The 23,062-nt window shown below is 40.6% G+C and overlaps 2 protein-coding genes across 3 annotated transcripts in view; one reads left to right on the forward strand and one right to left on the reverse strand.

Annotated features, from left to right (window-relative positions):
* The window catches only part of LOC110502460 (apoptosis-stimulating of p53 protein 2), a 53,401-nt gene extending 50,034 nt beyond the window's left edge, over nt 1-3,367 (forward strand). For both annotated transcript variants that reach the window (XM_021580484.3, XM_021580486.3), the window contains 5 exons: nt 111-248; nt 587-720; nt 916-1,082; nt 1,248-1,447; nt 1,578-3,367. In XM_021580484.3, the coding sequence (XP_021436159.2) occupies nt 111-248; nt 587-720; nt 916-1,082; nt 1,248-1,447; nt 1,578-1,619 (681 nt within the window). In that variant the 3' untranslated portion in view covers nt 1,620-3,367. The remainder of the gene's footprint in view (nt 1-110; nt 249-586; nt 721-915; nt 1,083-1,247; nt 1,448-1,577) is intronic.
* Nucleotides 3,368-9,900: 6,533 nt separating this feature from the next.
* On the reverse strand, nt 9,901-14,510 carry LOC110502461 (uncharacterized). Its single transcript, XM_021580487.3, has 2 exons — nt 13,882-14,510; nt 9,901-11,606 (listed from the first exon to the last, which is right to left on the reverse strand). Exons 1-2 carry the CDS (start codon nt 14,255-14,257, stop codon nt 10,657-10,659), a joined length of 1,326 nt encoding a protein of 441 aa, XP_021436162.2. The 5' UTR covers nt 14,258-14,510; the 3' UTR covers nt 9,901-10,656.
* Between the last annotated feature and the right edge of the window lie 8,552 nt (nt 14,511-23,062).

Raw genomic sequence — 23,062 nt, forward strand, 5'->3', positions numbered from 1 at the left:
TAGCTGAAATCTGTAGACACTTCCTTTTGAGTGTGTGTCAGTGGCTGTGGGACTTCATCAAGGCATGACGTTGTTTGAAAAGTGTAGTCACCTCCGTGTGTCTGTATTAGGGGAAGAGGACCAACCTGCGTAAGACTGGCTCAGAAAGGATTGACCACGGTATGAGGGTGAAGTTTAACCCCCTGGCCCTGCTCCTGGACTCCTCTCTGGAGGGAGAGTTTGACCTGGTCCAGAGGATCATCTACGAGGTAAGACTATGTCTGTGTATGTATAGATGTATACTGTACATTATTCCCTAAAGCGGCTCTCTATTAAGGTATTTTGTAAGCAAAGATTTTCATAGACGAACAGTGCTTACAAGTGATTTTTTAACAGGCTTGTGTGTAGTGAAGGAACATGTGTAAAGTTGTTTTTGTAATAACAGGCAGAATGGCAGCTGGTAAACCATCCCTCTCAAAGTGAAGTACTGTAGTCTTAATGTTTGTTTTGTAGTCTTAGCTGATTATAATTTTTATTAAGTGGGTGTAAAATATTCTGTGTGTAAAGTGAGTTGTGAAATTGTATGCACCTCTCTCTCCCCTCTCAGGTGGAGGACCCTAGTCTGCCAAATGATGAGGGGATCACAGCCCTCCACAACGCAGTCTGTGCTGGACACACGGAGATCGTCAAGTTCTTGGTGCAGTTTGGTGTCAACGTCAACGCAGCCGACAGTGATGGATGGTGAGTGGACCCTATTCTACCAACACCTCTGATTGTGATTCTTACTGCAGTCAGTGATAGGAGTGTTGTAAACTGCAGTCCAACTTGAACTCTTACTTGAAAGTATTTTGGAATATATATATTTTTTTCTCTTAATATCACACTCCTTTTTCCTCCATTTCTCTTTCTTCTTTTCCCTCTCTCGTTCTCTCTCAGGACTCCGCTGCACTGCGCGGCCTCCTGTAATAACGTGCAGGTGTGTAAGTTCCTGGTTGAGTCGGGAGCAGCGGTGTTTGCTATGACCTACAGTGACATGCAGACGGCAGCGGATAAGTGTGAGGAGATGGAGGAGGGATACACCCAGTGCTCCCAGTTCCTCTACGGTTAGTAGCTCAACATATCTACTGATCCTATAGCCTTGAGTGTTATGTCTGGGGAAAGTGTGAGTGTATGCGTGCATATATCTCTGTGTGTGTATGCTTTGTACATTTTTGTATGAGTGTATGTGTTCTTGCTCTGCTAAACCCTCTTTCTCCTCTTTCCTCCAGGAGTGCAGGAGAAGATGGGCATTATGAACAGGGCCGTAGTCTACGGCCTGTGGGACTACTCCGATGACAATTCTGATGAGCTGGCGTTCCGCGAGGGTGACTGCATGACCATCGTTCGCCGGGAGGACGAGGACGAGATCGAGTGGTGGTGGGCGCGCATGGGCGACACCGAGGGGTACATCCCTCGGAACCTTCTGGGGGTGAGTCCCAGTGTCACAACTGAGTTTCCTCAAGTTAAACCTTACTGAATAACTTTGCATTAAGAGGTTCATTATTGTTTGATAATGTTCCAATGTATCTAATAAGCAGTATGTGTGTCTTTCTCAACAGCTTTACCCAAGAATCAAGCCCAGACAGAGAAGCCTGGCTTAGACCGGCTCATCCTGAACTGGACACGGTCTGCATCTTAGGCTATGTTTACATAGGCAGCCCAATTCTAATATTTTTTTCCACTAATTGGTCTTTTGACCAATCACATCAGATCTTTTCACATTAGAACTTTTTCAGAGCTGATCTGATTGGTCAAAATACCAAATGGTGAAGATAAGAAATGCCTGTCTAAATGCAACCTAATTGGTCCACAGTAGCTTTCTCTCCTCGTCTTTCTCTGCTTCACCTGCTCTGACCTGTCATGTCACGATGGGTACTAGTAATGTGTTAAAAGGTTCCAGGGTAATTTGATCTCACTTTGCCAGCTCTTTCACATCAGTGAGGATGGATGAAATGAGGCAAGGGAAGGGAGCCAGTCGAGACGATCGAGACAACAATTGATATGGAGATCCATGCAGGCTTTAACAGGACTTTACAAGGACATGCCAACAATCACATGAAGAAGCATTGAAAGACCAAACCACTTGAAGGATTTTAAACTGACCTATGAACACTACTTGTCAGGCGGGCCTATAACCACTGACTCTATGGCCCGACTGTGGCACTTTTATATACCAGCAGAAGAGGTTTTCCACGTGGATTTTTCAGACCACTATGTGTGTATAAGGCACTAAAGGCATTATGTTTCTCTACATGTTCGTCATATTATTTTCAGATCAGATTTAAGTATCTGCAGTTATATTGATCGGAACTCTGGGGATAAATGGAACAAACAGTATTTTTATGTAGAAAGGTGATTTTTACACTTCTAAATAGTCTTTCAAACTGTGTTTTCTTCTGGGTTATTATTTAATTTTAACCCTGTTAGAAAGAGCTGGAGCTGAAGAGAGTATTAGGTGAGTGAATGAATGAGTGTAATGTTTGGTGATGCGTGACATTCTGTCTGAACAGTTATTCTGTTACCTCGACAATCCCTGTGGGGGCTCGGTCTGCTTGTCATTTCCTGTTTTTAGTGGCCGTGTCCCTCTGTGTAACTAAAATGTTTAACCCATGTTTCAGCATTGACCCTACTGTATTGGCAAGAGTTAATGTGTGTGTGGCGCTATTACCACTGTTCAGCTTATCAAATTGGGGGGGGGGAAATGTATAATGCTAATGGTTGGCAAAATTTAGCCTATGCCACTGTTGATTTAGCAATTGCTATTGACTCTTGTTCTTTTATGATGCCAATATAGCCTGTGATATGTTTTCTATGTGAGCAGATTATTAGCATCGCTCATTATGTTTCTCTACACTGGCTTTATGGTTGAGATATAACAAACCTAATTGTACTGCGGTTGTGCTATTGTCACAATGAGCATTCCTCTGAAACTAACTCACTTGTCGAATCCATGTTTTCTGTTGCTGAAATGATGTCCACACAATTCATTTGGACCATTTAGCCATGTAGGAAGGATGAGACTAAACTTCAAGAGACATTTTTACACCTGTTATACCTGTGTAGCTTTTGATTGAAGAGTAAGAGATGGCAAAAGATTCATGGTTACAATGGCAGACAAGGATGTCTTTCCTTAAAATCTCTCAAGCAGGTTTAATTGAATGAAAACTCGGTTAATCTGTTCATTCATAGTAAGGAATTCTGCATCAACTCGCCTCCACCCTTCCCACTGTCTTACTCAACAGATGTATTTATTTTTTGTTACCTTATTATCATTTGTTTTTGTCTCGTCAAAACTATAACCTCACGTGGAGAATTGTAAACATTTACAATAAAATACTTTGCAAACTAATGGCTGTGACTGTCTTCTAGACCTGGGGCCATATGTATCAGCGTCTCAGAGTAGGAGTGCTGTTAAGGATACATTTAGTCTTTTAGATCACCATGGACAGGGGGGGGGGGGCTGATCCTAGATCAGCCCTGCTACTCTGAGATGCTCGATGCATACGGTCCCAGAAAGTTGTGTGCTACCATTAGAATGATTATATCCTCTTTTTGTGAGATGAAATAGTGCTCTGCATTCTTAAAAATATGTAAGTATCTTAATCTCCTGTGAATTTGTTTCAGGTAAGTCTATTGTTATAGAAGTTTACTTGAGATATGAAGCATTGAAATACACATGAAGCAGTGGACTACATAAACTTTAGAATACACAGAGGAACACTGAGCTAGTGCAGTCTGTTATATACTGAACAGAAATAATGCAATAATTTCAAACATTTTACTGAGTTACAGTTCATTTAAGGAAATCAGTCAATGGAAATAAATTCATTAGGCACTAATCTATGGATTTCACATGACTGAGCAGGGGTGTCACCATGGGTGGTATGCTCACTAACAGGGATGTAAACAAATTAGTGCACAACATTTGAGCGAAATAAGCTTTTTGTCCATATGGAATATTTCTGGGATCTTTTATATTAGCTTATTAAACATGGGACTAACACTACATATTGAATTTCTATTTTTGGTCAGTTAAGTTTTTCAGAAAATCAAAAATAACAATCTGCCTTTGTCTAGAATACCTCCTCACTGGTAACAATTAAGCCAGCAGAGCCTGCGCAATGAAAAAGAACAAGACTGGTACTAATACAGTTCTGCACCTTACCCTTTCACCTTCACCCTACCCTTTCTATTATTATTATTATTATTATATATACCAGTCCTCCCAGATCAGTAACCCCAAAAGACGTAGGTACTAGGGACTGAAATGGAACTGGGCCTGGGTTTGTCATTTCGAGGGACTTCACACTCTGTTATGCTGCTGCCACCTGCTGGAGAGAACGAGACCACCTGAATGAGTCCCCCTAAAATCCCAACTTTTCTTTCTACATAAAACGGTCAATTTGTCAGCAAGACTCATAAATTCATTCAGGCTACAGGAGTATAGACCGAATGACAATCGCTGAATGTCATTCCCGGTAATACTAGGCTCATACATAAAGCATCCTCCAATCAGGCTGCATAGGCATATTTTTCCTCCTTAGCTAGCTTTAATGGCGAGACGCTGAAAAAAAATATATACCAAATATATGTACTGTCTTAATAAAACAATTTCCACCTCCATTTTTGGATTTTCAGACAATTTAGGATGTTGAACTTCCTTGCGTATGTATGAACCGGTCCATGGGGGATATGAGTGTATTACCAGGAATGCACATCACTCCTAGACGATGGGACAATTATGAGATAAGAGTTAAATCGGTATGCCGCAAAGCCGGGAGAAGAGGAATATTGGGACAGGGACATGAAAAGGTGGATTTCGAAAGAGGAGGAAAAAGTGGTCGAGGAGAATTAGGAAAGCAGAAGTTGAATCTGAATTTGATGACAATTACGATAAAAAGGGAGATGATGTGTCGAATGAGACTGCGGTCAAGTACAGACAGAGTGAGATGTCCGCCAGAACGAGCTCTGGATGTGAAATGAAAGTGAATGAGGGAGATTTAATTACACTTTGGATGGTGTATCAATACTACCAATCACTACAAAGATATATATGTCTTCCTAATTCAGTTGCCGGAGTGGCTTTTAAACCGTTACAGTTTAATGGCAGTGATAAGAGAAAACGGAGAATGGATCAACAACATTGTCATTACTCCACAATACTAACCTAATTGACAGATTGATAAAATGGAAGCCTGCACAGAATAAAAATATTCCAAAACATTTTTTTATTTCACCTTTATTTAACCAGGTAGGCTAGTTGAGAACAAGTTCTCATTTGCAACTGCGACCTGGCCAAGATAAAGAATGCATCCTGTTTGCAACAAGGCACTAAAGTAATACTGCAAAAAATGTGGCAAAGCAATTAACTTTTTGTCCTGAATATTAAGTGTTATATTTGGGGCAAATCCTATAAAACACATTACTGAGTACCACTCTTCATACTTTCAAGCATAGTGGTGGCTGCATATTGTTGTGGGTATGCTTGTAATCGTTAAGGACTGAGGAGTTTTTCAGGATAAAAAGAAACGGAATGGAGCTAACCACAGGCAAAATACTAGAGGAAAACCTGGTTCAGTCTGCTTTCAACCAGACACTAGTAGAGGAATTCACCTTTCAGCAGGATGAAAACATTGAACAAAAGGCTAAATCTACACTGGAGTTGCTTACCAAGAAGACAGTGAATGTTTGTCAGTGGCCAAGTTACACTAAATCTACTTGAAAATCTATGTCAAGACCTGAAAATGGTTGTCTAGCAATGAACAACATACAATTTGACAGAGCTTTGAAGAATTTTGAAAATAATACTTTGCAAATGTTGCACAATCCAGGTGTGGAAAACATACCCAGAAAGACTCACAGCTGTAATCGCTGCCAAAGGTGCTTCTACAAAGTATTGAGTCAGGGGTGTGAATATTTATATAAATGAGATATTTCTGTATTGCATGGTCAATAAATTAACAAACATGTCTAAAAACATGTTTTCACTTCGAGGTATTGTGTGTAGATGGGTAAGAAAAAAACTATTTTATCAATTTTGAGTTCAGGCTGTGGCAACAAAATGTGAAATAGGTCAAGGGGTATGAATACTTTCTGAAGGCATAGTATGTAGACAATTTCACGGTACCAGAGTAACGCGGAGACTCACGTCATGGGTCCTTGATCTGTACTAAACAGAGATGCATAATTATGAATGCCCTTCTCTTCATGGTGATGTGTCCTGAATAGGTACACAAATGTAGAACAATTTAATATCCTCCTTTTGCATGTTTAGGTATTACTCTACACACTGGCTATTATTGTAATTACAGGACCAAATCTGTACCAATCATAGACATCTATGTTTCACAAGTTTGGACATCACAGCAAAGTATATTAGAGTTCAGTAGAGTACAGTAAAATAGAGTAGAATATTTTATTTAATCTTTATTTTGACAAGTAGTCATGCTGAGACCAAGGTCTCTTTTACAGTACAGAACAGTAGAGAAAAGTACAGTAGTGCACAGTACAGTACAGTAAAGAGTATAGTTCAGTACAGACGAGTAGAGTATATTACATTATACTGCACTCTACTCATGTGTGCTCTAGTCTTCTGTACTTAACTATACTCTACTTTTTACTGAATTGTACTCTACTGTACTGTAACTGTGGTTTGTGAATACCCGTTGCGTCCAATTCAGTTGCAGTCATTCTGTTACAGATTTTTCAGTCACTCTGTTACCAATTTTGTACCAGAATGACACATTTGAATCACTTTATAATTCATAAACAAAATTGTTATCAGTAAAAACACAAACTAATTCGATGGTCTATCTTTACTTGTTACTTCTGTGAAATCCTCCCTCATGAGGGACATAAATTAGAGAATATCTCAAAGATATGTGGGTTTTTGGTAACAAGACACTACGCAATATTTCTTAAACTTACAGAAGGCAAATAATTGATGCAAAATTAAATATAAATGTTGATATTAGTTGGCAGGGGCCTTTACTTCAAAATGTTTTGAGGCATTTCTAATACCCCCCAAAATATAGACTCTTCGCTGTCATTTGACACAAAATTTGATATGCTCCTATAAACTTCACGTTGGTGCTCATGGGTCCTTTTACATGGAAATCACCATAAAATAAACATTGATTAGTGGCTAACACAAAAATATTGCATTTATTTATATTCAGATAAAAATACTCCAGTATTCAAATCCTTTTTTACAATCAGCACAAGTTTTCTCTGACATAGTGGAATAATAACGATGGGAATATTCATGAGTTAGTGAATGTTTTTCATGTAAACTTTTCAATGTTATCAGAACAAATCAAATCGAATTGTATTGGTCACATACACATGGTTAGCAGATGTTATTGTGAGTGTAGCAAAATGCTTGTGCTTCTAGTTCAGACAGTGTAGTAATATCTAACAGTAATCGAACAATTCTCCAACACTACCTAACACACACAAATCTAAGTAAAGGGATGGAATAAGAATATATACATATAAATACATGGATGAGCGATGACCGAGCGGCATAGGCAAAATGCAATTGATGGTATTAAATACCCTATATACATATGAGATGAGTAATGCAAGATGTGTAAACATTATTAAATTGGCATTATTAAAGTGACTAATGATCCATTTATTAAAGTGGCCAATGATTTAAAAGTCTGTATGTAGGCAGCAGCCTCTACTGTGCTAGTGATGGCTGTTTAACAGTCTGATGGCCTTGAGATAGAAGCTATTTTTCAATCTCTTGGTCCCAGCTTTTATGCACCTGTACTGACCTCGTATTCTGGATGGCAGCGGGGTGAACAGGCAGTGGCTCGGGTGGTTGTTGTCCTTGATGATCTTTTTGGCCTTTCTGACATTGGGTGCTGTAGGTGTCCTGGAGGGCAGCACTCCACCAATCAATCAGGCCTTCATGGTAGAATGGCCAGACGGTAGCCACTCCTCAGTAAAAAGGCACATGACAGCCCGCTTGGAGTTTGCCAAAAGGCACCTAAGGACTCTCAGAAAATGAGAAACAAGATTCTCTTGTCTGATGAAACCAAGATTGAACTATTTGGCCTGAATTCGAAGCATCACGTCTGGAAGAAACCTGGCACCATCCCTACGATGAAGCATGGTGGTGGAAACATCATGCTGTGGAGATGTTTTTCAGCGGCAAGGACTGGGAGACTAGTCAGAATCGAGGGGAAGCTGAACGGAGCAAAGTACAGAGAGAGCATTGATGAAAACCTGTTCCAGAGTGCTCAGGACTGGGGCGAAGGTTCACCCAACTACAGGAGAACAACCCTAAGCACACAGCCAAGACAACGCAGGAATTGCTTCGGGACAAGTCTCTGAATGGCCTTGAGTGGCTGAGCCAGAGCCCGGATTTGAACCAGATCGAAATCTCTGGAGAGACCTGAAAATAGCTTTGTCATGACACTCCCCATCCAACCTGACAGAGCTTGAGAGGATCTTCAGAGAAGAATGTGAGAAACTCCCTAAATACATGTATGCCAAGTAGACTCGAGGCTGTAATTGCTGCCAAAGGTGATTCAACAAAGTACTGAGTAAAGGGTCTGAATACTTATGTAAATGTGATAATTCAGTGTTATTGACTTTCAGAATATTTGATAAAATAAAACATTTGCTTTATCATCATGGGGTTTTGTGTGTAGATTGATAAGGAATTAAAACAAAAAAATCTATTTTAGAATATTACTAACATAACAAAATCTGTAAAAAGAAATGGGGTCTGAATAGTTTCCGAATGCATTGTATAATACCGCTTGCACCACCCTCGATCGCAAGGTACTACAGAGGGTGGTGTGGATGGTCCAGTATTTCACTGGGGGCGAGCTCCATGCCATCCAGGACCTCTATACCACACGGTGTCAAAGATCCCAGCCACCTAAGCCATAGACTGTTCACCCTGTGTCACGTTCTGACCTTCATTTCCTTTGTTTTTGTATTTAGTTAGTATGGTCAGGGCGTGAGTTGGGTGGGCAGTCTATGTTTGTTTTTCTATGTTTTGGGGCATTTCTATGTTTCGGCCTAGTATGGTTCTCAATCAGAGGCAGGTGTCATTAGTTGTCTCTGATTGAGAATCATACTTAGGTAGCCTGGGTTGCACTGTTTGTTTGTGGGTGATTGTCTATGTTAGTGGCTTGTGTCAGCACAGGTCTCATTTTGTAGCTTCACGGTCGTATTTGGTTTATTGTTTTTTTGTTACTCTTTTGTATAGTGTTCAGTGTTCTCTTTATTAAAATTCACTATGAACACACACCACGCCGCGTATTGGTCCTCTGATCCTTCTCGCCTCTCCTCTTCAGATGAAGAGGAGGAAGACCGTGACACCCTGCTACCGTACAGCAAGGGGAACCAGAGTGTAAAGTCTGGGACAAAAAGCCACCTGAACAGCTTCTAACCCCAAGCCATAAGACTACTGAACAGTTCATGATATGGCTACCCGGACTATTTGCATTGACCCTTTTTTGCACTAACTCTCTTACACCGACTTTATGCACACACACTGGAATGACACAGTCCATTGAAACTCAATAAAATAAGACAGCGGGAGGCCGTTCAAACTGACATTCAAACTGACATACTCCATATTTAGTTCATGTTTAAAAAATAAATAAAATACAGCTGCATTTTTAAGTCAGCTTTATACAATTTGATTTCATGTGACATCAACAAAAGCACAATTTCTCAGTCAAAAATATGTGATAAGTGTGGGAGCAGCATATGTGTTTTCTCATGAACTTGAAGTCCATTTGATGTGATATATTCCATCCCACACTGGGAGCAGTGGTAAGGCATCTCCCCTGTGTTTATTACCTCATGGTCTTTCAGGTTCCCTAACTGGGTAAATATAACTCCACACTAACAATGTTTTCATCCAATATTTTTATGCGAGTAAAGTCATGCCATATAAAAACAAATTCAAAACAGATGTGATAGAAACAGGGAGTGTTGGTACAATTTCATAAATTCCGATGGACAACTTGTTTGTTCAACTTGGTGGGATTTTTTGTGTCTGTAAAATTAACTACGGAACAATTCTGGTGAAAACACTTTTATGCACAAATATTGATAGAATAACCATCATGTCGAAGCAAAGTTGCAGTGACATGATGATATGTTGTGCATCACGACTTCAAAAAGCATGCAATTTATTAGGCTACACATGAAATAAGTTATGATTGAATTCCCATGGTGGTGAAAGTGCACGGTGATGAGCTTGATGCTGTCCAATAAATATTGTGTGTCTTAATTTGTATGCTGGCGACATGATGATCGGTGCTTGGCTGCCAATTGACAAATAAAAATGATCTTGAGATAGAGATAAAAATGGGATGGAAACATTACATTTTTTTATTTATTTGGTAGGCCTAAATTAAAAGTTATACGACTTAGTGCTTTTTATGTGCACTATGTCATCAAATATAGCTTTTTATTTGCAACAAGTCAGTTTGATGGAAATGCACCTCTGTTGGGAAAATGTGAATATTTTCATGCATATTTTTGAATATTCGCATGAAAATCTGTCACAAATTGGATGGAAACCTAGCTACTGGGAGCATTGATACATTTTCTCTCTAGTGTGGATTATTTTATGTGATTGCAGTTGCTTTAAACAGGTACATTTCAATCCACAGGAGGAGCAGTTGAAATAGGTTTCTCGCTTGTGTGTCTTTGCTCATGTTGTTTCAGTTTCCCTAACTTCTTAAAAGTCTTTTCACAATGAAAACAGTGGAATGGCTTCTCTACTGAGTGTATCCGTTCATGTTTTTTCAGGTTACTTGATGTGGAGAAGTGATTTCCACACTGGGAACAATGGTAAGGCTTTTCTCCTGTGTGTGTCCTCTTATGTGACTTCAGGTACCCTGCTTGGGTAAAACCCTTTCCACACTGAGAGCAATGGAAAGGCTTCTCTCCTGTGTGTATTCTCTTATGGTCTTTTAGGTTCCCTAACTGGGTAAAACTCTTTCCACACTGGGAGCATTGGTAGGGCTTCTCTCCTGAGTGTATTCTCTCGTGTTTTTTCAGGCTCCCTAACCGGGTAAAACTCTTGCCACACTGGGAGCATTGGTAGGGTTTCTCTCCTGAGTGTATTCTTGTATGTTCTTCCAGATGCCCTAACCGGGTAAAACTATTTCCACATTGGGAGCATTGGTAGGGCTTTTCACATGAGTGTATTCTTTTATGTTCTTCTAGATGCTCTAACCAGCTAAAACTCTTTACACACTCAGCACATTGATAGGGCTTCTCTCCTGTGTGTATTCTCTCATGTTTTTTCAGGCTCCCTAACCGGGTAAAACTCTTTCCACACTGGGAGCATTGGAAAGGCTTCTCTCCTGAGTGTGTTCTCTCGTGTGATTTCAGGGACCCTGATGAGGAAAATCTCTTTTCACATTGGGAGCAGTGGTAAGGCTTCTCCCCTGTGTGCATTCTCTTATGTTCTTTCAGGTGCCCTAACTGGATAAATCTCTTTCCACACTGAAAGCAGTGATGTGGTCTTGCTGGTTTGGACGTCTCTGGGTCTGGTTCCTCTGAGGGACTCGTCCCACTTTCAGAGTAAGAGCCTGGTCTCTCCCCTGCCAAAGTAAAACAGAGTATTTAGTTAAACAGAGGGTCTTTCCATGTCATTTCAGCAAGCCATGTCGCCCACCATCTCAGATTGTCCTGAAATCGTTTCTGTGGTTAGAAACAGATAAGTTTAGCATTCTTGAAACATATATTTTTTAAATATAATTTGATCTCTGAGAAATGAGCCAAAGCTATTGTTTTTTCACCCAAAGTTGCAAAGAAAATGTGATGATCCATTTAATAAACACAAGAGACAAGCTAAATGGATAAAAGGGTGTGGTGGCAGTAGAAGGAACAGTGGCCTCTAATGTGCAAAACATGGTACTTTCAAACATATTTACGGTAAAGAATGCAAGCAACTTCAATGGCTAATTTCTCTGAACAGAGGGAAAAACATCACCAGATTCACAGGGGATACATTACGAAGGTTGAAAAAGCAATACTTCAAGCTGGAGCTCCATACTACTTGTCAGAGATAGAGAACTGATACTGTATACTGGTTGTTGGGGGAGGGCTATTGATCATTTTATTGGATTCCTCATGTCTTACTCATTGGCAAATCAGATGTTAGGTACTATATTTATTTAAGATTATAAGATAAGAATTGCATAAATTAATATGGCCAATTTGTGTGGAATCAATTTGGGTGCAATCAATTAGCTGATTGTGGACTTTAGGAAAAAGCAGAGGAAGCACGCCTCTATCCACATCGACAGAACCGCAGTGGAGAAGGTGGAAAGCTTCAAGTTCCTCGGCGTACACATCACTAACAATCTGAAATGGTCCACCCACACAGACATTGTGGTAAAGAAGGCGCAACAGTGCCTCTTCAAACTCAAGAGGCTGAAGAAATTCAGGTTGGCCCCTAAGACCCTCAGAAACTTTTACAGATGCACAATTGAGAGCATCCTGCCGGGCTGTATCACCGCTTGGTACAGCAACTGCACCGCCCATAACCGCAGGGCTCTCCAGAGGGTGGTACGATCTGCACAACACAACACCGGGGGCACATTGCTTGCCCTCCAGGACACCTACAGCACCCGATGTCACAGGCAAAAAGATCATCAAGGACATCAACCACCCGAGCCACAGTCTGTTCACCCCGCTATCGTGCAGAAGGCGAGGTCAGTACAGGTGCATCAAAGCTGGGACCAAGAGACTGAAAAACAGCTTCTATCTCAAGACCATCAAACTGTTAAACAGTCATCACTAGCACATTAGAGGCTTCTGCCTATAGGCATAGACTAGAAATCAGTGGCCACTTTAAGGAATGGAACAATAGTCACTTTAATAATGTTTACATATTGCTTTACTCATCTCATATGTATATACTGTATTCTATTCAACTGTATTTAGTCAATGCCACTCCAACATTGCTTGTCCTAATATTTATATATTTCTTAATTCCATTCTTTTACTTTTAGATTTGTGTATTGTTGTGAATTGTTAGATACTACTGCACTGTTGGAGCTAGGAACACAGGCATTTCGCTACACCCGCAATAACATCTGCTAAATATGTGTATGTGACCAATAACATTTGATTTGATTCCTCAGAGATCATATTATATTTAAACAAAATAAATGGTTTCAGGAATGCTAAACTTGTCTGTTTCTAACAACATAACCTAATTCAGAACAATCTGAGATGGTGGGGGTCGAAATCCTATTTCTTGTGCTTTTGTAAGGTAGAATGACTCCAGAGAGATCAGGGTTGTGTAAACGGAAGCAAACAGACCGAAATGGAGGGGGGGCAACTACCTGATCTTGTCTAATAAGAAATGCTTGTTCTCCTTTTAAGTTGCAAAACGTTTTGCTACGTTGTGCACTAATGAATATGACCCTGAATGAAACATTCATATGATAAACCTGTCTTCCTGTGAGGTTTAATCCAAATCAGATTCCTCAATAGTCTGAGGCCAGTTTTTTCACTACAACAAAGACAAACTGCAACAGATGAAAACCAAGTCTGGTATTGGCTTTATTCTAACACGTAGCATGTGTAATATTCTATGAACATTACCCTCGTTTTGGTACATAGAAATTAAACTAGTATGAATAAACAACTATTATATTCATACAGTGTGCAGGAATTCAAATATGATAGCTACCTTTATCATAGAAAGCATAAAGTGCTATTTTGTATGTATTTGATACATTGTTATGTTTTGTTGGTGGTCCCCACTCTTTGTAGCTTTAACAAAATAGTACAGTAAAACGTCAGTAGAATGACCCTTTTAAACCACACATTCAACAACTGCAAAGTTTTTGAGACAGTACTTACTGGTGCTAATCAGATCGCCAGTCTCCTCCTCCAATGTGACAGTAATCTCCCCCTCCTTCACTCCAAAAACGTATTCCTCTTCCTTCACTGCGACAGTCATATCATTCTCTTCCTCATTAACTCCAAAAACGGCATCCTCATTTTTATTTTCCTCTTTGTCTTCTTTCACAGTAACGTCCTCCTCTTTCACTTGGAAAGCTTCGTTCTCTTCTTTCACTGCAACTTCTTTCTCTTCATCTTTCACTGTAACAGACTCACCCTCTACCTCTTTTTTTACGGTGATGGCTTCTTCTTCGTTCTCCACTTTCACGATAGTTTCTTTCTCCGTCCAACAGACCTCTTTTTTAGCAGGGGGGTAGTACATTAGTGAGCTCATGGTCGATGATGTTAGTTAGCTAGCGACTAGCCTAGTTCTACTGTAACCAGACAGTAAAGTTAGCTGACTAACAACAACAATTGCAATTAAATGGGGCAACTAGTAGATAAGACGGAAATGTTTCAAACACAGTGGCTAATAATCACCGAAAGCGTCTAAAGAGCTCCAATATTTCGGCTATGTTGGCTAGCAAGCTACCGAGATGGTTGACCAGATTTTGTTGTTGTTGAACAATCGTCCCGTCCACTAGATTATACGTCAGACTAGCAGCATCGCCTGAAAGACGCACATTGCCATCTGCTGACTAGAGTGGGTAACGCAGTTGGTAATTTATATGTGTTTATTTTCTGACAAAAAGTGTTTCATTAACTAAAATTATTATTTGGAAACGTACAAAATGAAGCATGTGTTAATCAGTACAGAGTTATGGATGCAACGACGAGAAGAGTAAGACAAATCAGACTATTGAGGTGAACCACAGGAATACCCAGCCAGCAGTAGCGGATTATTATTTTTTCCTATATTGTAACGTCTGCTTCCAACTCACACTCTCAAACACGTAGATCCCCTGAACGCAGCTCACTCTCCAGATCCCAATCACCTGCATTCTAATCACCTGTTCACACACCTGTATGTCCTTATCACACACTATTTAATTAAAAACTATCATAAACGGGAGGATCTTCTACCTACAGTATACAGTATTTGGCTACTATTTATACACTTTTTATAAAAAGGACATCAAATAGCCTAACAATAAGGGGAAAAAAATGTTGTCTTGTGGATATTTATTGCCACTATTCATTGTTGAACTCAGCCGGTTTTGTCTGGCTAATAACCTACACAAATAGGCTTCAAATGTTTTCACCACGACCTGTAAGGTCCTGTAAGGTCCAGGTTACGAGCCCGACTGTATTGCGCTGCACAACATTTTAACTACACCAGCGATAAATGACTGTTGATATGCAACCACTCAACTCAAACGCGGGTTCACCATGTATGAACGAAATCGCAAACGGCATTTTTTGTTCAAATCTGCCAATGTATTAGCTGTCCAGTATCCAGACGACCCCACAGCTTCTCATACAGTTTATCTGTCCATAAGGTGTTGAGGCCGGCAATTAAGGAGAACTGCTGTATTTTAAGCACAACTCCCTTCTGCCCAATTTCCCTGATGTTGCCACGGTAATCAAGCTGTTTTTTTTCCATCTCTGTAACTGTGGCTTCCTTGGAGAGATTGTTTTCTAAGCTAAAACTCATACAGAACTACCATAATAAGCATTAGGCTCTCGGGCTGCGCTTTAAAATACCAGAATATGCTCCACTCTTTGCACTGGCGCTGGCATAGCCTGGATCACAGGCATTTGTTCACTGATAGCCCCTCATACTTTCAATCAGTTTCTTTTTTATTTTTCACCTTTTCAGTCACAGTCCTGAAGCCCAAGTACATGTGGAAATTAAAAACTTTATGAATGCCTTTTTGGAGGATTACTGTCAATGATTTATTAAATAAATCAAAATAGACATGGATGACAGGAGCACGGCACCCAGAGCACCTGTACCCCCCCCCCCCCCCCCTTTTTCGGAGGTGTCTGGTACACCAGTGAAGTAGACCTATCTTTGAATAAGCTTTCATACATACAATTTTATTTCATGTGGCACAAACAAAAACACATTCTCAGTGTAAAACACAAGTCAGGACACAGCCTCTCTAATCGCATGTGATTGCAGGTCCTCTGACTTGGAAAATGTGTTGTGTTTGTCTGTTGGTAGGGTTTTTCTTGTATGTATCCTCTCATGCATTTTTAGGGTCCCTAACGACTTAAAACTATTTTTCACAATGGTAACAGTGGTAAGGCTTCACTCCGCAGGGTATTCTCTCCTGCTCATTCAGGCCACCTAACCAGGTAGAACTCTTTGAATAGTGGGAACAATGGTAGGGCTTTTCTTGTATGTGTGACCTTGTGAATTTTCATCCTCCCTAACCAGGTAAAAGTAATTCCTTACAGTGAGCAGGGGTAAGGCTTCTCTCCGGAGTGTATGCCTTTATGTATTTTCAGGCTCCCTAATGGTCTTATCCCCTCCTGTGTGTGTCCTGTCATGTCCATTTAAGGCTCTAAACCGGATTAAACTATTTCCACACTGGGAACTTTGGAAAGGCTTTTCTCCTTTGTGTATATCCTATCACACTCTTTTAGGTTCCATATCTTAGTAAAACTCTTTCCACAGTGGGAGCAGTGGTGTGGTTTTGCTGGTTTGGATGTATCTGAGTCTGGATCCTTTGAAGGACTCCTCCCGCTGTCAGAGCAAGAGCCTGGTCTCTCTCCTACTGAACACAAACAGAGTATTTAGATAAACAGAGATACCTGAATAAAACCTCTGTCACACCATGACCTCAATTATCTCTGTCTTCTTTATTATTTTGGTTAGGTCAGGGTGTGACGAGGGTGGGTATGCTAGTTTGTATTGTCTAGGGTTTTTGTAAGTCTAGGGGTTTAGTAGGTCTAGGTATTTGTATGTCTATGGTGGCCTGATTATGGTTCCCAATCAGAGGCAGCTGTTTATCGTTGTCTCTGATTGGGGACCACATTTAGGTAGCCATTTCCCTTGGGTATTTGTGGGTTCTTGTTCTATGTTTAGTTGCCTGTCTGCACTATCCATATTAGCTTCATGTATCGTTTTGTTAGTTTGTTCAGTGATTCGTTCTTCGTTAAAGAGGAATGTACGTATACCACGCTGCACCTTGGTCTCCTCCTCACAACGGTCGTGACAACCTCCACATAATAAAACTTTTTTTTGAAGTTTAATCTAGAACTAGATCCCTCAATCACCTGAAGTCAGTTTTCACAACATTTAAAAAAACTTGGAGCCTGTCAAAATGATAATAAATATAGCTGCAAGCAGCAATGACCTGGGGTCCAAGCATTTTTGCCTGTTTCGCCCTCTCAAATATTATAAGTCATCTTAATCACAAGCGCCATAATTGCAAGTGGCAAAGCTGGAGAAAAATAGCATGTTAGGGGGGAAGAAATGTTGGGTTCTTTATGATATGTGTTTATTATTCATTATTTAGCTGAAAAACAACCAATGTTTTTTCCTACTGTATGTTTGAGGAATGGGACGAGTGGACCCGGAGGTCCCCAGTTTAAATCCCACCTCTGCCAGAAATAAGATTTCTAAACAATCACTACACTCAGTGTTATTCTTCGTCATATTGGTGAACATAAGATCACCTGAGTTAATAACGATTATGGCGATTATATTAGTATAATCATAATGACGTTGGTTTATTACTGTACTATACTCCCGTTACCTTGTTTATACGATTATTTTTAAATATCAGTTCTCTTGCGGTTTCTTGTGGACAGCATATTACTTGATATGATTATAAATAAATCACATCCCACTGGGCTCATATGTCAATTCAACGTCTATTCCACATTGGTTCAACGTAATTTCAATGAAATAAAAAAAATTATTTAATAGAAATTAAAAATCTATGACAATTTACTCTGATTCACATTTTAATAATTAAAAGTGAAGAATGATTGAACTACAATAAAAAGTCATTCAAAGGGTTGGTTGAAATATAGAAACATGTTTATTAATGACAAATGTGAAATGTTACGGCACGTACACACACAGCCCCTAGGGGCCCAAGCTAATAAGTGGGTATGGCAACTGGCTGATTCTGAGACAATAACACGACAGGATCCAAACATTAAACATCCATGCAAACAGAGGAAAAAATTCCATCTGAACGTTCTAGGGCTCGATTCAATCAAATTAACATTGGTCGACACCAGCATAGCGGTTGTTTTGTCGCTGTCGTAACTGTGTTCAAATCTACAAGCAGCTCCTTGTGTTACCTTATCACCTACACTGCCATTGGATTAACGAAACCACACGACTTTATATCCAATACATCCCATGCAGCCATGTCAGAAGTTTCTGCACACGCGTTACAAGTACAAACACTTGAATGCGTGACGTTCTATTATAGGCTATAGACCTTACTCTAAATTAGACTGATAGGCTTTAAATCCCCTGATCCAAATTAATATAACTACTATGCAATAGCCGACACTTTCTATTTTTATTTTATTATTTATTTCACCTTTATTTAACCAGGTAGGCTAGTTGAGAACAAGTTCTCATTTACAACTGCGACCTGGCCAAGATAAAAAATAGCAGTGTGAACAGACAACACAGAGTTACACATGGAGTAAACAATTAACAAGTCAATAACACAGTAGAAAAAAAGGGGAGTCTATATACATTGTGTGCAAAAGACATGAGGAGGTAGGCAAATAATTACAATTTTGCAGATTAACACTGGAGTGATAAATGATCAGATGGTCATTTACAGGTAGAGATATTGGTGTGCAAAAGAGCAGAAAAGTAAATAAATAAAAACAGTATGGGGATGAGGTAGGTAAAAATGGGTGGGCTATTTACCGATAGACTATGTACAGCTGCAGCGATCGGTTAGCTGCTTAGATAGCAGATGTTTGAAGTTGGTGAGGGAGATGAAAGTCTCCAACTTCAGCGATTTTTGCAATTCGTTCCAGTCACAGGCAGCAGAGAACTGGAACGAAAGGCGGCCAAATGAGGTGTTGGCTTTAGGGATGATCAGTGAGATACACCTGCTGGAGCGCGTGCTACGGATGGGTGTTGCCATCGTGACTAGTGAACTGAGATAATTGGTGAACCAGGCAAGGCAGTCATCCAAAAAACCGAGGCTACTGAGTCTGCCGATAAGAATATGGTGATTGACAGAGTCGAAAGCCTTGGCAAGGTCGATGAAGACGGCTGCACAGTACTGTCTTTTATCGATGGCGGATATGATATCGTTTAGTACCTTGAGCGTGGCTGAGGTGCACCCGTGACCGGCTCGGAAACCAGATTGCACAGCGGAGAAGGTACGGTGGGATTCGAGATGGTCAGTGACCTGTTTGTTGACTTGGCTTTCGAAGACCTTAGATAGGCAGGGCAGGATGGATATAGGTCTGTAACAGTTTGGGTCCAGGGTGTCTCCCCCTTTGAAGAGGGGGATGACTGCGGCAGATTTCCAATCCTTGGGGATCTCAGATGATATGAAAGAGAGGTTGAACAGGCTGGTAATAGGGGTTGCGACAATGGAGGCGGATAGTTTCAGAAATAGAGGGTCCAGATTGTCAAGCCCAGCTGATTTGTACAGGTCCAGGTTTTGCAGCTCTTTCAGAACATCTGCTATCTGGATTTGGGTAAAGGAGAACCTGGAGAGGCTTGGGCGAGTAGCCGCGGGGGGGGCGGAGCTGTTGGCCGAGGTTGGAGTAGCCAGGCGGAAGGCATGGCCAGCTGTTGAGAAATGCTTGTTGAATTTTTCGATAATCATGGATTTATCGGTGGTGACCGTGTTACCTAGCCTCAGTGCAGTGGGCAGCTGGGAGGAGGTGCTCTTGTTCTCCATGGACTTCACAGTGTCCCCGAACTTTTTGGAGTTGGAGCTACAGGATGCAAACTTCTACCTGAAGAAGCTGGCCTTAGCTCTCCTGACTGACTGCGTGTATTGGTTCCTGACTTCCCTGAACAGTTGCATATCGCGGGGACTATTCGATGCTATTGCAGTCCGCCACAGGATATTTTTGTGCTGGTCGAGGGCAGTCAGGTCTGGAGTGAACCAAGGGCTATATCTGTTCTTAGTTCTGCATTTTTTGAACGGAGCATGCTTATCTAAAATGGTGAGGAAGTTGCTTTTAAAGAATGACCAGGCATCCTCAACTGACGGGATGAGGTCAATGTCCTTCCAGGATACCCGGGCCAGGTCGATTAGAAAGGCCTGCTCACAGAAGTGTTTTAGGGAGCGTTTGACAGTGATGAGGGGTGGTCATTTGACTGCGGCTCCGTAGCGGATACAGGCAATGAGGCAGTGATCGCTGAGATCCTGGTTGAAGAAAGCGGAGGTGTATTTGGAGGACCAGTTGGTCAGGATGACGTCTATGAGGGTGCCCTTGTTTACAGATGTAGGGTTGTACCTGGTGGGTTGCTTGATGATTTGTGTGAGATTGAGGGCATCTAGCTTAGATTGTAGGACTGACGTTTTGATCTTTAAGGAAAACAACCCACTGGGCACAGACATCAATTCAACGTCTATTCCACGATGGTTTAACGTAATTTAATTGAATGAATGTCGAAACAACGTTGATTCAACCAGTGCCCAGTGGGGAGGAAGGGAGTGGTTTGTGACACAAGCACAACTGCGGGTTAACAATCGATCTGATTGAATCGAGCCTCTAATTTTTTAGAAATAAGATAAAAGGGTTGGTGACACACCAACACACACTTCCACACTATTCACATACACTGCTGCTACTGGGGCGGCAGGGTAGCCTAGTGGTTAGAGCATTGGACTAGTATCCGAAATGTTGCAAGTTCAAGCTGACAAGGTCATTCTGCCCCTGAACAGGTTGTCGTTGAAAATAAGTATTTGTTCTTAACTGACTTGCTTAGTTAAATAAAGGTCAAATAAAAAAACTATTTTACCCCGACCTACATGTAGATATTACCTCAATTACCTCGTACCTCTGCACAATGACTCGGTACCGGTACTCCTTGTATATAGCGTAGTTTTTGTTATTTTACTGTGTCACAATTATTTTATTTTTGCAAATCTTTTCTTACTTTTTAACTCTGCATTGTTGGGAAAGGGCTCGTAAGTAAGCATTTCACTGTAAAGTCTACAGTCCTGGCCAAAAGATTTGAGAATGACAAAAATATAAATTTCCACAAAGTTTGCTGCTTCAGTATCTTTAGATATTTTTGACAGATGTTACTATGGAATACTGAAGTATAATTACAAGCATTTCAGAAGTGTAAAGGCTTTTATTGACAATTACATGAAGTTGATGCAAAGAGTCAATATTTGCAGTGTCGACCCTTCTTTTTCAAGACCTATGCAATCTGCCATGGTATGCTGTCAATTAACTTCTGGGAAACATCCTGACTGATGGCAGCACATTCTTGCATAATCAATGCTTGGAGTTTGTCAGAATTTGTGGGTTTTTGTTTGTCCACCCACCTGTTGAGGAGGGACCACAAGTTTTCAATTGGATTAAGGTCTGGGGAGTTTCCTGGCCATGGACCCAAAATATCAATGTTTTGTTCCCCGAGCCATTTAGTTATCACTTTTGCCTTATGGCAAGGTGCTCCATCGTGCTGGAAAATTGCATTGTTTGTCACCAAACTGTTCCAGGATGGTTGGGAGAAGTTGCCCTCGGAGGATGTGTTGGTACCATTCTTTATTCATGGCTGTGTTCTTAGGCAAAATTGTGAGCCACTCCCTTGGCTGAGAAGCAACCCCACACATGAATGTTCTCAGGATGCTAATTGCAATTCATCTGATCACTCTTCATAACATTCTGGAGTATATGCAAATTGCCATCATACAAACTGAGGCAACAGACTTCGTGAAATGTAATATTTGTGTCATTCTCAAAACTTTTGGCCACGACTGTACACCTGTTGTATTCGGCACATGTGACAAATACAATTTTATTTAAAAAAACAAACAGAATGCAAAACAAGACAGAAATAGATATGATTACTCACAATGTCTTCATCAAATCAAAACACTGACCGTATTGTTTCTGCCATGTTTCAATGGACGTAATGATATTAGTTTAGAAATGACAGTGTTTTAGGTAATGAGGTTCCTCTTAGAGGCTATAGCAAAGGAGAGCACTTAGAGGCTCGAGCAAAGCTAGCGGTGCTCTGAGAGACAGCAAAGGCAGTGGTGGTCTTCACAAAATCTGTAGCAGAGGGGGTCTGGGAGAAAGTTGAGGTGGTCTTCACAGAGGCCTGTAGCAGGGCTGGAGAGAGGCCTGGAGAAAGGGGAAATGGTAAAATATTATTATATAACCTAATATGAATATTATTTTAGGGTAAACCGTATTAAAAACAAATATGTAATCAAACAAGCTCTTGACAGGTTAAGTTATATAATATTTACCTGAACAGGATTCTTAGGCACATCATGCTGAAATGATCAAGGACACAAAGACAAAAATGAATATGAATACTGACAATACGATCATGTGATATTTAAAACATGACACACAATATTTTTTTCTCCATGTTTTGATTGATGTAAGTTCTAGATATTAGTTCTAAAATGAAAACATGATGCATGATGTAGTAGGTAAAATGCCACTTACAGACAGCGGGTTGGGGCACACAGATGGGCAATGGACATGTTGTGTCTGTAAAAAAATCTGTAGTTGCTTTAAGGTGATTTAATACTGTTATTAAAACAGATCAATACAAACCAACCTTCTGACAGGTTAGTCTGTATTGTATTTACTGGAGCAGGCTTCCTTGCCAAGTTAAGGTTTATTCTTGCTGCAGACACACAAGCCTCCAAAACCTTTGCTTATTGAACTGCAAAAGAGAGTGAAAAACCAAATAGTCAGAATGAACAGAGTAGGGAACCAAGTCACCTGTCAAAAGGATGATCTGAATCAGTGTTCCATCATAGCAGCAGAACCATAGTAGTTGAGAAAAAATGATGTATTTACCATTAACAAGTTCAATCCAGTCCTCAATGGAGGATTCTGAACAGCAGACACAGATGCAGGTGTTGGTGGAGCTGTAGGTGCTGGTCCAGCAGGTCCCCTGGCAGAGACCTGCTTAAAATATAAGGGGGAAAATGCAGACAACAAAAGAGTATGGTATCTTATCCCGAGCAGAGTTGTCCACGGACCTGCATTAGACAATTCTCTATCTGTAACAATGCATAAGGAGGCCTGTGTTAGGAAGTCCCCTGCC

Source organism: Oncorhynchus mykiss, chromosome 23, assembly GCF_057628025.1.
Source record: "Oncorhynchus mykiss isolate SJ-2025 chromosome 23, ASM5762802v1, whole genome shotgun sequence".
Taxonomy (NCBI): domain Eukaryota; kingdom Metazoa; phylum Chordata; class Actinopteri; order Salmoniformes; family Salmonidae; genus Oncorhynchus; species Oncorhynchus mykiss.

Coding starts and splice junctions, on each gene's coding strand:
- LOC110502461 (XM_021580487.3), bottom strand. CDS start 14,257: ATGAGCTCACTAATGTACTACCCCCCTGCTAAAAAAGAGGTCTGTTGG. Junction 11,607..13,881: donor TGGCGATCTGATTAGCACCA/GTAAGTACTGTC, acceptor TTACTTTGGCAG/GGGAGAGACCAGGCTCTTAC.